This window comes from Fusarium subglutinans (assembly GCF_013396075.1).
Source record: "Fusarium subglutinans strain NRRL 66333 chromosome Unknown NRRL66333_c0000036, whole genome shotgun sequence".
Lineage (NCBI taxonomy): Eukaryota > Fungi > Ascomycota > Sordariomycetes > Hypocreales > Nectriaceae > Fusarium > Fusarium subglutinans.
The window spans coordinates 84,926-99,756 of NW_023502099.1; the positions used below are offsets into that span (position 1 = coordinate 84,926).

Consider the following 14,831-nt stretch of genomic DNA (forward strand, 5'->3'; position numbering starts at 1 on the left):
CGTTGCTGGGTTCCCCTGGATATCGATTATACATAAATCTGAAGGGCCCCGTCTCAAGCGATCGTATTCATCTTGTGCCAATACCGTGTCAGCGGTTCCCCCCTGGTTCGTCCTGTTACATGTACACACAGAGCGACGATCGATCGCAACGGCCGTCTTTGCCCGGATCAGCGGTCACATCGAGTTTGCGTCAATCTTTCTAGTCTCGCTTGACGTCCCATGGTGCAAACTCTGCATCATCACCCTTTTGGCATACCATCTCTTTTATGTTGGTTTGACATTCACGATGGCCTCAATGCATCTCTACACTCGAACAGGGCCGCCGCCCTATCCTGATCCTTTGAGTCTTCCTACGACTCCTTTGCAGCAAAAGGGTCTCGCTGTTCTTTTCATTTTCCCGACTTTATCGATCATCATTGTGTCTATGCGTATGTACAGTCGCGTGACCTCACGGACGGTTGGATTAGGTGAGTCTCTCTCATGGTCAATGCAATCAATACCGAAAGCTTATATTTGGTAGATGACTGGCTCGTGCTGGCAGCTTTGGTAAGTTTGACACGTCTTCATGTCTTGGCGATGAACTAACATCGACAGTTCTTTGCTTTGATGATGATTGGACCCCTTTACATGTGTACGTGGACTTGAATCTTGTCACATCAGAAAGGTCCTTTTGCTGACACTTATACAGTTATGAAGCTCAACTACTGGGGATTCCACGAGCGAGATGTCCCAAAAGACCTTAATCTTGCCGCTGGCTTCTGGTGGAACTTTCTCGTGCAGATGTTCTACAATCCCGTCTTGGCACTCGTCAAGGCCTCGATTCTTGTATTCCTCCTTCGCTTGGGTGGTCATAAAACCAACGTGCGATACGCCATATACGGACTAAATATCTTTAATGCTGCGCATGCCGTGGCCATCTTCTTCACAGCTCTCTTCCAATGCTGGCCCATTGAGGCCAATTGGGACTTCCCCCTGCGAAAGGAGCCTGGTGTTCATTGTGTCAACAACTGGTTCCATGTTATCGCATCTTGCATCACAATCGTGACAGATTTCCTGGTCGTTGCGCTCCCTTTCTGGATCTTCCTTGGCTTGACCATGCGATGGGCGACCAAGATTGCTGTCCTCAGTGTGTTTTTGCTGGGTAGCGTGTAAGTAGCACCTAGAGCCCCACGAGATCGATACTAATATTATCTAGAGTCGGTATCATCGGAATTATCCGTGTCATCTCCATCTATCACCAACTCGTCCAGGGGCCGAGTCCCGGCGAAGACACCTTCTACTCCATCCTTCCTGTCTGGGGCGCCGTCGAAACGAACCTCGCTATCATCTGTGCATCGGTTCCCGCTCTCCGACCGCTTTTCCGACGATGGTTCCCTGCTCTCTTTGGGGGAAGCTCAGACGCACCATCTGGAACTCCATACAGCGGCCGATATGCCAACAACTCCCGTGGAACAGGTGGAATGCGGTCACATAACCACGATGATATTCGTCTAAAAGACCTTCGGGTCTCGCGAACTCAACATACTGAGATTCGTAGTGTTTCGCCGACCGGATCCGAGGAAGAAATCATGACATATAATGGAATTATGCGGACTACGAACGTTCAGGTTGCATATGAGAATGCTTCAAAGGCCACTGTGTCAGAGTCGAGGACCTCCAGTGAGATACGGTTTGAAAGCAAGGCATCCGAGGTTAGGCATGGGATTTAATTCAAAGGGTATCGGACATGGGAAAACTTTGGTTGTATAATAGTTACCTTCTTTATGACTATCTGGCGCTTTCGCGCAGCCATTCAATCATTTGTCTTGTGGCTCTAGCATGTTCCAATAAATGGCGAATCGATTTTACTGCTATTATTATTATAGCTATACAGTAATAATGCCCCAATAATCAATCTCGACTTAGATATCCAGACTAGATCAACAGATAATTTTCAGTTGGTGTTGCACCAGTCTGGCACTTGCGGAGAATAGTACGCTTTCCGTTGATGACCACCATTGAAGTCTTCACTGGTATCCAATTAGCATAGTCTGCTTGGCTCAGTTGGTTAGAGCGTTGGTCTCATATTAGATTGTGATCTGATCCTAGATCAGAGTGATCCAAAGGTCGTGAGTTCGAACCTCACAGCGGACAATACTTTTGTCATTTTTGCCTCTTCTTCCCACCATAAAAACATTGTTCTCTTTGTCGATTGCTACCATTGGTACTTACTTTATTTACTATACCATCTGTCAATATTTTGCCTTATTTTTTGTCATTTCTAGTGAAATTGAGTAAGTCGTGCTGCACGCCGTTGTTCGTTTACAAACTGTTCGTGATCACGTCCTAATCTCACCATAGACCCCGACGAGCCATTAAACAATATCATCAAAATTAAATGATCGCTCATCCGCAATTACAGTGTACAGTTACCCGGGATACTCTGTCCCCAGACACGTTACATTACAACGCATCCACCGCCACCGTCCTTGCCATCGTCATCACCGCAGCACCCACAACAGCCATCGCAGTCACAGCAGTTGTCGCAGTCGCAGCAATTGTCGCAGCCACAGCAGTCACCGCTGCCATTGTCACCACCATTGTTGTTTCCATTAGAACATTCTTTCTGGTCACTTGGTTGTTGGTACCTTGTGGCATCATACGACGTGTCCACCTGATCATTGTCATATTGGTTGCCATAGTTTGTGTCATTGGCGTACTGGTCGTGATCACTATCATCGTAGTAGCGATTACCATCGTCGGGACTGTTTGGAGAGTATTGACGATCACCATCACTATCATACCGATAGTCTCCATTGTCTATGTAGTCACCTTCATATTGGTTGTACTGAGTGTAGGTGATGTTCTCTGGGCCCTGACTGTTGTCGTAGTTGTTGATCACGTAGGTGGGCTCGTTTGAGTCGTTGTTCAGGTAATACATGGCTGCTCCTGCGCCAGCGACACCGGCGACGGCACCCCCGGCTGCATACTTCATGTTTGACGAGCTCTTCTTGTGGCTTTGTTGGGGATGCGCCTGTTGGGGATGGGCGGGATGGTGGCCTTGAACTGGTGCAGGTCCAGCCCTTTGGACTGGCCGGCTTCCACCTTGCGGAGCGTGACCTTTTGGTGGTCCAGACTTATGTCCTTGAGAGGGAGTTGGCCTCTTGGCTGGAGGACGCGCAGCTTGTTGCGGTTTCTTCATTTGGGTCATCTGCATTCCATAATTGGGAGCAGGCTGTCTTCCGACAACATGAGCACCTGCAACTGGCCTCGGAGCAGTTACCGGTTGATAACCGGCCGGCCGTTGAGCAGGCCTCTGGGCAGGGTGTGATGGTCGCTGAGCGGGCTGAGGTCGTTGGGCAGGTTGAGCAGGTCTATGGGCAGGTTGTTGGACAGGACGGCCAGCTGGAGGACGCCCGGCCGGGGGACGTTGTGCGGGAGCAGCTGGGCCTTTGTTACCAGCAACGGGCTTTTTGGGGGCTTGACTATTAAGGCCATGTTGTTAGTCCCTTGAATTTGAGATTGCCGAAGGAGGGATGCTGCCAAGATGAAGGGGCGGGGCTCAATTGCGATAGGGCTGGAAGAACTAACCTGAACATCTTGGCGACGAGGCAGTCTCTTGGTCTCAGGAAAGATTACGAGGAGTCTCTAGCTACTGGAACATAGCCTGCTGATGTTAGCAGAAGGCAGAAAACACGCGTCCATATCTTTGATGGCGCGCAGTTATATAAGGGTCTTGACAGGAGACAACGGCCTCATAAGGCTCTTAAAATTTGTGCTCTTTTCAACCTCCACCACCACTACCCTGAGACAAATGCTACGCTGACAACTTGGCACTCCAAAGCCTCAAGAAAAAAGCCTTTCCCTCACACTGAAGTAATGCAGTGAGACTTTCAACACCACTCTGTTTATTTTCGACATCATAACGGCCCCCAAATGAGGATGCAGGGTTTCCTTCAGCTTTTTTGCTTATGGTAACACATTATCCATATATCTTACTGCGAGGACCAATAAATATCTTTGCTGACCACTAAACCCTGTACAAAGGCTTGAAGGATCATGATCGCTTAGCCAGATCAGGCCTTATTCCCGTTTTTAGCAGCAGAAGGTCCGGGCTTTTGGTACGAGTTCAAAGTTTTGTAAGCGCCAGCCTTATTTCAAATCTTATATGCATTAAGGCAACCATGTCTACCCCCGATTGTTCCCGTTAATCTTTGGTTGATCGAGGTCTGGATTCAGATTGTCGGCCGCTCGATCTTATCAGTTTCATGACATCGCCCCCAAAATGGCCACGAAACCGCAGTCCTGTGCCCTGGTTGGGGGCCAATTCTTAGTTGGCGGCAGGGTTTGAAGCACTTTGGTCATCGATCCTGGCGCAAGATGTTATTTTAAGCTTTACGCTTTGTAAGTCGAGGAGGTGCTTACCTTACCAATCAAAAATGAGCCTTTTGTGCAAAGGCTATGGTTGTTTAGTTCTATAGTCGCAGGCTGATAGAAAAGCATGTCGAAGCCGCTGGCTCCATTCACAGTAAGAGAAGCACAAGTACACAGATTCTGATGGAATTAATACCAGTATTGATTCGAATAACATGAATGAATGAATACTATGTAAGATTAAATATGGTTTATAGATAGACGGCGATATGGGGACGATGCCTCAGCTCCTGACTACGACAAGTCGTCCCTTATGCCACAGGACCGAAGAAGCTGAACTTGCCTTTGGGGTCATATTTGTTCTTCAGACTCTTCAAACGCTCTTGTCGCCAGTTCTCCTTTCCATACCAGCTGATTGGATCTTCATTGCCAAAAGCATAGTTAACATAGACGCTCATGTGATATTGGCCAGAAGCTCTGTGAAGGATATGACGCAGCTCATTACCGACAGAGGCAGCCTTCTTGTCAAGTTCAGCATCACCAGGTTTGTATGTAATCAAAGGAGCAGTGAGGATGTTCTCCTGACGGAAGGCGAAAGCAGCACTTTTAGCATTGGTGCCACGGACGGCCTGGGTGGAGTAACCCTCAAACATGAAGATAGAAGTGTTGAAAGGGGTATCAGGTCCTGTCTCTTTGGCAAAGAGGTTCCATGCGTTCTTCATGGCGGAGACATTGTACTCTTGAAGGTAGAGAGGGAAACGAGGGTTGACAAGACCATTCTTCTGGCATGGGACAGCATCGACATCGATTTGTGTCCACCTGGCAAGGTCACGGTAGCTTCCAGACTCAGGAGAGATGGCAATGGGGTTCAGATCGTGGAAAGGCTTTGAGATCTTGGGATCGATGCTCTTCACGCCTTCCTGGATGAGCCAGAAGAGGATGACAGGCTGCAAACATTAGCCTTAGATCAAAACAATGTATGGGCGTCAGAAGCTTACGTTTTCGGGGTCCGCAGTAGGATCATGGACCCAATAGGACCAGTTGATGACGCCCTCGGGCTGCTTTCGAAGGAGATGCTTGTTGGCAGTACGATACAACTTCTCAACGTGTTCGCCACTGAAGACAAGTGTCTCGATTGCCCAGTCTTGGTGCTGGATCTCATACACCTTGGAAGTGATGGAAGTCACAATACCAAAGTTGTGACCAGCACCCTTAAGAGCCCACCAAAGATCGGACTTCTTATCGATGGTCTTCAACGATCCATCAGCCAAGACAATGTTGAGCGAGACCCACTGATCTGCGATGATACCGTGATGGCCTTGGAGCCAGCCATGTCCACCACCAAGGCCTGGACCCATATAGCTAACGCACTCACATGTTCCGGTCACTGATAGCGGTTAGCACGTCATCACTGACAAGAGGAAAACGGCAAAACGTACCGGTTTGCTTGTTGGCAGCCCAAAGTGTGTCGGTGACTTCTTTGGACCTTGTACCGCCACCAATAGTAACCGTCTTGCCGTCAGCAGCGACTTCGACCTTGTTCAGCTGGCTGAGATAAATCTCAATACCGTGGTCCATGCGGCCCAGAGTGGTGATGGCTCCATGAGCAGTGTTGTACGCGAGGAATGGAAGGCTCTTGGAGTTGGCATATTTGACCTTGAGAAGTAGTCATTAGCATTTTCTACCAGCGATTAGATACGAAACACTTACGGTCGTGGCGACATCCTTCTCTGTACCAGGCACGACAACGATATTGACCTTGGGGGCATCCAGAACGGACCAACGAGTGGTGGCCTTCTCAAACTCGGCAGATCCAGGACAGTAGACCTTGGCCGACTTGGATAACTTCTTACCAAGCTGGCTCAGGTCTTCTGAGCATGTCCCAATGGCATCGCTACGAGCAAAAGGAGTGGTCGCACATGTGACAGCGGTGCTCCAAGCTGTCAATGCAGCAAAGACTTTACTTGAGAAATGCATTGTAAGTAACCACGTGCAAATACAAAACACAATTTGGACCCTTAGATCAAAGAACCCCTTCCAGATAAAGGATCGACGAGGTCCTGGTGCATATTTAACCTGCCTGATTCGCCTTTTTCTTGCTCTGTGCCATCGGCCAACGTTACCCCGAAAAGCCAATCCCTGACAAATTCCCCTAACTCATTCCTGCAGCCGAGGTCTGACAAGAAAAAGGGAAATTATCCCCAATATCCTTGCTGATGTCCATAGCCACCTTCTTCGTTCAGTAGTCTGCATATTAGTTCCTCCACCTTGTCACAGGACAACGGAGATTCTGGTACGACCCGATCGAATATCTCGAAGTCATAGCGCGGACATGGATCCATTTTAGTACCCGCGGAACGGGTACCGGCGCGGAAAATCCTTGACTTTTAGCTGAAACCCAGTATTTATTTCGGGGGTTTATTCCCTGGGCTGCTGATCCCAAAGATGCAATTGTCCAATCGGGTTCCTGTACATGATCTGAGTGCAATCTTAGAGCCATCAGCATCGATTTGTAGGAGGCCGGAGGCCTACCGAGGCTCCCGAAAGTCAGTGGGTACTGGGACCTTTTGTCTTGTGAATTGCCCGAATGCTAGGAACGAAGAAGAAATGATCGTCGAGGCGAGGTGTTGTCAGAAGTGGAAATCAGATCTGAGATTGTACCAGAGTAAGGTATCTCAAACATCTCCCCAGATTGTCGAAGCAGTATCGACAGCGCCACATCAGATTTAACTGAGATCTCATATGCATGTATCAGCCAAAAGGGAACATGTCAACCAAATTACCATGGATTGCAGGATTACGGTTACTGCTCATTACGTGCGTGGCGTTCTCAGCCGTAGCTTGCCGTATCACAGGCTTTACCATTCAACTCTTGGCGCGTCATTTTCTTCATGAGCTAGCCAGACTTTGCCCTGCTACTGTACTGATTAGCGTCAGGTACGGCTCGGTCCCCAATATTTCCAGCTATCCCCGAGCACCATCCAACTGAACATTGCATGTCTAGCATGGCCAGGGGAGGCAAGAGAACCCAAGGCTGTCCCGATGACAAAAAGAATGAGGCAAGAATACTCTTACTGAGCGGGCCATCAGAGAACTTATTTTTGACACCTTTAGCTAAGACTTCCTGGTAGCATGTGCAGTCTAATCTCAGGGGTGCAGATTCTGGGAAGCTTGTGATTCAGTGGAAGAGAAAAAGGTTCTGTGCATTCAGGCCCCTACCGACTTACTTATGGGGCGAAGTTTCCAGGACCCAGGCCCATGGGCCGCTGATCTCTGTTCTTCCTTTCTTCCGTTCTTTTGCTTCTGATACTTTTGTTGGTTCTGAAGATGTCTGACCCTGTCGTCGAAGGTTGGACGCTGTATGCGGTTGGCGTCGCATCAACGATCCTCAGATTTTATGCTCGTATGAGAGTGGACGGTTTTAGGAGTCTGCAGGCTGAAGACTATCTCATGGCAATTTCCATTGTGAGTTCCCATCAAGCTCTGTGGACACTAGTTGGATATTGACTTCAGCAGGCCTTTTACACAATCCAGACAACTCTTGCATACAATATCGGGATCCTTGCCCATGGTCTCGCGAACAATGGGATAACAGATGCTCAGCGAGCGGCATTGTCACCCAGCGACCCAGAATATGACTACCGGTCGGTAGTGTACTTCCATTCATCTCTCAACTCGTTACTTACTGGAAGTTCCAGAATAATTGGTTCCAAGATTCAGGTCGCCGGCTGGACCATATACTCCGCTCTTATTTGGTCCTTGAAGCTGTCCATGCTATACTTCTATACTCGTCTGACGGTATGAAGCCTCGAACTAATCACAAAGAAACACATCTAACTTTGACCAGACGGGACTTGGCCGACCTTATCGCATCCGGATATACGTGGGTTTCGGCCTTGTCATCGGCACTTTCATTGCGACTATGATAGCTATATTTGCTGGCTGTCAACCATTCCACAAATACTGGCAGATCAACCCGGATCCCGGCAGTGAGTATCACAGTCTTGACAGCACATGTGCGTACTAACTCTTCATTCTAGACTCTTGTCAGCCAGCCATCTCCAAACCTATTGTTTGGGTCTCATTCGCAGCCAACATCTCAACTGATATCTATCTTATCGCAATCCCCCTCCCTATGCTTTGGGGCTCGAGCTTGAAAACGATCAAGAAGATCGCTTCTACGATCGTGCTTGGGGCCGGTATCTTTGTGCTTGTCTGCGCAACCTTGAAGAGTGTTTTCGTCCTCGTGGTACGTTCTCTGTTAAATCTTGTTTCTCCGATACAGTGACCTAACTCTAGTATGTAGGATCCCGTTCATGGAGCCGAGCTTGCTGGAAGCTGGGGCACCCGCGAAGCCTTTGTCGCCGTAATGACAACCAATCTACCGATCCTCTTTCCGCTCTTCAGAGTCTGGCTCACGCCAATCTTCGGAAGTGTGTTGCGCTCCTCTCACAAGACGTCCTATCAATATCCTTCCGGGTTTCAGACAATTGGTGGAGGGGGGCGAAGCGGCAAAAGCAACGACCCGAGCCGACGAGGACCTCTGACCGCAAATCCCATATCAGCGAATATGTCATTCAATAATAGCGAGGAAAGGATTGTCAAGGCAGAAGCCCATCGTATGAACGACTTGACGGATTATAGCACGTCGAAAGGGATTGTTGTTTCGAATGTGGTTGAAGTAATTCATGAAGACAAGAAGGGCGGTAGTAGCAGGAGCAGAGAAGGTTCCGAAGGGTCGTGGTAGGAACGAGCTGAATAGCTGGAAATAAAAAGGCATACAGTATACCGAAGAAAGGCCTAATAATATCACATAATAATGAGACATGGCGTCGATTGTCAATGGGTCTGATCACATTCGATAGCGTTTATTTTCTTGTTCTCGTCAGCAACGGTGGACTTCTTAAATCGTTTGCCTATCATACAATCACTACTACAGATGGCACAACTTTCGAAATAACGAGTTCGACCAAGGTGCAACGACATTGGAGCCATGTAATAATACTCCGTAGTACCTTAGCCCTAATGCCGTAGATGCCCCGTAGAGTGTCTTCAGAGATTGATGCCTTCTTGACACTCCTTATCCCATGAGCTCCATGCGCCTCCAACCTTGAAACTACCAGCGGGTTCTAAGTCCCCAATGTGCTTGTAGTAGGGAAGATAAGCATCAGGACTTCCTCCATCATGGGCGTAGAAACGACATGTCGTGCCGTCTCTAACAACAGCGCATCCGGCCTTGCAAGCGACTACATAGTTGCTTCAGACGCCGAGGGAAATGACACAAATCAGTCTTTCCCAAGGTACCGCATTGAGCACAGCTCGAGGTTGAAGATCCCGAACATTAGGCAGCGACGGTAGCCTTGGAATCGGGCAGCTCATACTCGAGAGCAGCCTATCGCACAAGGCAAGCTTCTTTGGCCTATGCATCGGTCTCGGCCAAAGGATCAGGCTCGACGAAGAGGTCGTCGATCTCAACCTTTGCCATGTAGATAACGTCTGATCTGGTGCGATCTTCTCCGTCAGGCTTGGAGATAATGCAATTTTCGAAGGGAGGCTGATATGAGCAGGCCTCGACAACAGCAGCCTGACAGAGGGCAGACTTTGGCCGAGGCAATCTTCTTGCGAGTGGTGCTCTGCGATACATGTTGCACTTGAATTCCACGACATCGCTTGGGTAATTGTCTCACGATGACCTTCGACGCAGTCAGGGTTGACGTTGAAAGCACAGAAAAGTGCAGCCAGGTCGTAGATGACGGGGATTTCTATATTGGTTGTTCGTGATAAGCGAGTGTAAGAATTAGTAATGGGAGACACTCAGTGAGATACCTAAACTCAATGATTAGAATGATTGTGAGTTGACGAGAACAATGGAAAGTCCCTATACTTATAAATGGCCGGCCCTCTCATCGTTGTCCTTTGTTTTCTCTTCAACTTTTCGTTATGAGCAAAATCTCCTTGAGCTCAACCTTGCTATGATCTGGACATGAGCCTTTCCATCTGCATATGGTTCTACCGGGACATAAGCTCTCAGGTCTCTGTTAGTCTTTCCGTGGCAGCAAAACCTAGTTTTGTGAGGGCTATCATCCTGCTCCGTGGCGGATTCTGAAGTCGTAGAGTCTATTGGCCATGTTTCAGCTAATTTAGGATCTCCCCACTCCGATATCTGAGAACGGCATCAAATCCAATTCTTGATGGTCTCTTGGCGTATACAGAATGAGTCAAGGCAACGAAACGGCTGGAGTAAGATGAATCGTACATGTTTTCTTGTGTCACCACTGAGTCTGAGACACATGCAAGGAGCCTTTTGCGTAAAGTATGAGCGGGTGTATTGGAAAGGGCTCCGGGAGCAGGAAACCGTTGGATCTCGTAAAGGTAATGCCAAAATAAACACAACAGAGAGCCTCCTGATCTATTGCTAACTGGCCTCCATCCTTTAAGGTTGAGGCTTCAAATGTTCTGGCTCTCCCAGGCGAGATATCTGAGGACTGAACACATAGAGTTCGAAGATTTCAGCCCCATCGTAGATCACCGCATGGCTGACTAGGTTGAGATTGCCGAGTAAGGTAGGGCGAATCGGATGTCGGACCTGGAAACACGGGATTTGCGCGGGAGGACGATCAAAGACATGCATTTCTCCACCAACCACTTAGACGTGGCGGGACGGGCTACAATGCGGGTTGGTGCATCGGACCGTCGCAGTCCAGCCGTAAGATGGCTGACTTTTACGAAGGAATCAGGCATTGGTGAGTCTATATCCAGCCGTTGATCCGGTAGGCTAGACGTAGAGTTAAGACATGCTGCGAATCGAATGGTATCTGGTAAGACCCGGGTTGGTTTCCTTACGAATGTGCAGCCAGATGGTTGCTACAGCTCTGGTGACTCGCTCACATTGACAAGAAAATAGCGTATGTCTACGAAGAGCTGGTCGACATCGTCTGATGTATACTGAGTTGCACAATCGAGTCTCACGATCATTCAATCTCTGTCGTCAGACAATCGCGAGCTCTGATTTCAAAACTTGTAGCAGACCGCAGGAGGGATGAAACCTTGACTACCTTACCTATATTACATCCAGCCGTGATTGCAAAGGTTGCTCATAACATGCCCAACGCTTTATCTTTTGGCGGACAATTACTCGATAGCTCAATGCCAAATATTCACTCCATCCTGTCCGAAGGATGGCATTTACATTTACTCACACCTCGCAGAACATCAATGCGACCTCTGTTACATCGGAGCAGTCAACCTGTAGCATTCGTTACTCTTGAGAATTCACAGCTGCATGCCTGCTGCAAGCTGAGTTAGTTTTAATTGAACAATAACAAAAGACCTAATCATCTCTGCTTTCTAGTGAGCTATCATTGTGCCGCGGCACAATCTTTTGTCATGGCAATGGCATCGCGTCACATTTTCGCGGCAATGGTCTGATGTGACTGTAATGGATTGGCGCGTGATACAGTCGACGCGGGTTGCATTGAAGCGCCCGAAGTACCGAGGTTGCAAAAAGCATACCTTGACACCGCAAGTTCTAAGTTTGTCATTGCCTCACCTCACCTCACCTCACCTCGACATACAGGTGAGGACGCGCGGACTGCGCAAAACCCTGATCCGAAGTTCGGAGTAAGAAGTGACCAATTGGACCGGAAGCAATTGGCTGTCAATTCCATTAGTGTTTATTACCCCAAATATAGTGGTTTTTATCGTGCCCATTCCGTGGGGAGACAAAGTCTGTTCTCTAGAGGCTCTTTTCATCCCGCGCGCTAGCATTGGTTATGCTGCTGCCTACAGGGACGGTACCTGAGTTGACCGCTCATTGAGGATCAGGGACCTCAGCTTACCCCTGCTTCTTCAGCTCAACGACATGCATAAGCAGGTCATGGGACCTATCGCGTTGAGAGCCGCGTCCATGAGGCTCATGTCGGCATGGATCAAGTGGTCACCTGGACATGCCGACTTTTTTGCTCTACCCCAAAGAACACTCAACCCCACGATGCTTAGCTTGACCTTCAAGGTGTAGGTGGCCTGAGCCCTGAGCTTGTTTGAAAGATACCCACTGTAGCTCTTAGGTTCCTTACCTTAGCTATCGCTCCACGATAAGAGGTCTTGATAAGCAGCAATGATGCAAGTTTTTCTGCCGATGACGGCGTGTGCAGTGCTGATCAGTTTCTGCGGCGTCTGCGGGGCATTGCTTGCATGCAGTGCTGCACCTGGCAGTGCACAGTGAGGGCAGAATTGGAAACAAAGAAAACATGATGAAAATCTCTTTCATCATTCGCCACTAAAGAACTGCCATGACAGGCAGCAAGAATTGGGATTGAATCAAGCGCTGATGTGATAAGCTGATAAAAGCTAAACTATGGGGCTCTTTAACGTCACAGGCCCCATAATCTTTGGGGCCTTTTGACCTCACCCTCCCCTCACCAACAAAACAAAACAAAGCCCGGTCTCACCGCGGATCCACGGCTCCCACTCCACTAAGTTTTTAGCCACACAACGCCAACCTCGAAGCAAGCAAAAAAAAATAAAACGACAAAATCAATTGAGCAAACGAGTCCACCGAACACGGGGGAACGTTCGAGTTTTCGCTGCCCGAATTTATTCCGACCTCTCCTTATCTCTTTATCCAAGAAACCACAAAACCCGGCGGTCAGCATCTGCATTTGAGCGGTGACCTCATTCCTCATAACATCAAAACTTCATCTCCCTCTCCTCATCTGCACATTCATCTTCACCTCTTCATACCAACCAACACCTCCTCTCAACCTACCCCTAGATACCCTCTTCAGTCGCATCTTCCTCCCTTCTCTCATTCCTCCTCCACACACAATCACAATCACAACCGCCAAAATGACACAACGCCTAAAGCTCAACAGCAGCAACCTCTCCTCTATTGCGTCACAGCAGGGAGATCAGAAGGTCAAGGTCCCCTCCTACGACCGCAAGTCCCTCAAGGAGGGCATAGTCCACGTCGGAGTCGGTGGCTTCCACAGAGCGCATTTGGCTGTCTACGTAGACAATCTGCTCGAGAAGCACGGTGAGCGCGATTGGGCCATCTGCGGCATCGGCCTGCGACCCAACGATGCCGCCATGCGCGATGTCCTCAACGCCCAAGACCATCTCTACACAGTCATTGAGCGCTCCGCAAAGGGCAGCTTCGCCGATGTCGTCGGCAGCATCAACTCCTTCATTTTCGCCCCCGATGACCGTGAGGCTGTCATCGCAAAGATGGCTCATCCCGACACACGTATTGTTTCTCTCACTATTACTGAGAGTGGCTACTACTACAACGAGAACACCCATCAATTGAAGGACGAGCACCCCGACATTCAGCACGATCTTAAGCCCGAGAATGAGAACGCCCCCATTAGCACTTTCGGCTTCCTCTACGCCGCTCTGGCTAGACGTCACGCTGAGGGTCGCAAGCCCTTCACCGTTCTGTCATGCGATAACATGCAGAAGAACGGAACCATCACCCGCAACATGCTCACATCTTTCGCCAAGCTCCGCAACCCTGAGCTTGCCAAGTGGATCGACGAGGAGGGTGCTTTCCCCAACGCCATGGTTGATCGCATTACCCCCAGCACCTCTGAGAACGACATCAAGTCGCTCGCTGAGAACTTCGGCATCGAGGATGCTTGGCCCGTTGTCACCGAGCCTTTCATGCAGTGGGTTGTTGAGGACAAGTTCGCCGATGGCCGCCCTCCCTTCGAGAAGGTCGGTGTCCAGGTTGTCCATGATGTACACGACGTCGAGCAGTTTGAGAAGCACAAGCTCCGTCTCCTTAACGCCAGTCACTCCGCCATGGCTTACCCCGGACAGCTTGCTGGCTTCAAGTACGTCCACGAGGTCATGGAGCACCCCATCTACCGCAAGTTTGTCTGGCAGATGATGCAAGAGGAGGTCAAGCCCCTTCTCCCTGAGATTCCCGGCGTCGACATCGACCAGTACTGCAACACCCTCATGGAGCGATTCTCCAACCCTACCATCATGGATCAGATTCCTCGTGTTGCTCTTAACGCCTCCGGCAAGATCCCCCAGTTCATCATGCCCTCCATCGCCGAGAACATCTGGGTTACTGGCCCCTTCCGCCGCTTGTGTTTCGTCGCTGCTGGCTGGTTCATCTACATCAAAGGAGTTGATGACAAGGGCAACACCTTCGAGGTTGACGATCCCATGCGCGAGAAGCTTCAAGCTCTGGCCAAGGAGGGCGGCAAGGATCCCCGCTCTATTCTCAGCGTCCGAGAGCTGTTCGGTGACGATTTGCGAGGCGATCAGCGCTTCCTGGACGAGGTGACCAAGGCTATGGAGCTCATCACCAAGGATGGTGTGATGGAGACCATCCCCAAGTATGTCAACTAAGGGATATCGGCGGCGTTACCTATCGACTTGTTCTGGGCAGGGAAAATTACAGCGAAGCGATGATGATGATCGGTTAATGAATGACTTTGGAATGGTGCGCTAGGCTTAGACGCAGGTTT

General features: G+C 49.4%; 6 protein-coding genes across 6 annotated transcripts; 3 read left to right on the forward strand and 3 right to left on the reverse strand.

Annotated features, from left to right (window-relative positions):
* Positions 1 to 286: 286 nt before the first annotated feature.
* FSUBG_4049 (integral membrane protein PTH11) lies at positions 287 to 1,709 on the forward strand (the record flags this gene model as incomplete). The annotated part of the gene is made up of 5 exons (XM_036681996.1): positions 287 to 467; positions 521 to 546; positions 595 to 631; positions 689 to 1,148; positions 1,196 to 1,709. 5 exons carry the CDS (start codon positions 287 to 289, stop codon positions 1,707 to 1,709), a joined length of 1,218 nt encoding a protein of 405 aa, XP_036540356.1.
* Positions 1,710 to 2,437: 728 nt separating this feature from the next.
* FSUBG_4050 (piccolo) lies at positions 2,438 to 3,578 on the reverse strand (the record flags this gene model as incomplete). Its single annotated transcript, XM_036681998.1, has 2 exons — positions 2,438 to 3,464; positions 3,571 to 3,578. The coding sequence occupies 2 exons, from the start codon at positions 3,576 to 3,578 to the stop codon at positions 2,438 to 2,440; spliced, it is 1,035 nt and encodes a 344-aa protein (XP_036540357.1).
* Positions 3,579 to 4,664: 1,086 nt separating this feature from the next.
* On the reverse strand, positions 4,665 to 6,330 carry FSUBG_4051 (FAD-dependent oxygenase; the record flags this gene model as incomplete). Its single annotated transcript, XM_036681999.1, has 4 exons — positions 4,665 to 5,300; positions 5,352 to 5,740; positions 5,793 to 6,009; positions 6,064 to 6,330. 4 exons carry the CDS (start codon positions 6,328 to 6,330, stop codon positions 4,665 to 4,667), a joined length of 1,509 nt encoding a protein of 502 aa, XP_036540358.1.
* Positions 6,331 to 7,680: 1,350 nt separating this feature from the next.
* Positions 7,681 to 9,100, forward strand: FSUBG_4052 (integral membrane protein PTH11; the record flags this gene model as incomplete). Its single annotated transcript, XM_036682000.1, has 6 exons — positions 7,681 to 7,818; positions 7,867 to 7,997; positions 8,052 to 8,151; positions 8,201 to 8,342; positions 8,394 to 8,602; positions 8,660 to 9,100. The coding sequence occupies 6 exons, from the start codon at positions 7,681 to 7,683 to the stop codon at positions 9,098 to 9,100; spliced, it is 1,161 nt and encodes a 386-aa protein (XP_036540359.1).
* Positions 9,101 to 9,772: 672 nt separating this feature from the next.
* FSUBG_4053 (uncharacterized protein) lies at positions 9,773 to 9,997 on the reverse strand (the record flags this gene model as incomplete). Its single annotated transcript, XM_036682001.1, has 1 exon — positions 9,773 to 9,997. One exon carries the CDS (start codon positions 9,995 to 9,997, stop codon positions 9,773 to 9,775), a length of 225 nt encoding a protein of 74 aa, XP_036540360.1.
* Positions 9,998 to 13,200: 3,203 nt separating this feature from the next.
* Positions 13,201 to 14,712, forward strand: FSUBG_4054 (mannitol 2-dehydrogenase; the record flags this gene model as incomplete). Its single annotated transcript, XM_036682002.1, has 1 exon — positions 13,201 to 14,712. The coding sequence occupies one exon, from the start codon at positions 13,201 to 13,203 to the stop codon at positions 14,710 to 14,712; it is 1,512 nt and encodes a 503-aa protein (XP_036540361.1).
* Between the last annotated feature and the right edge of the window lie 119 nt (positions 14,713 to 14,831).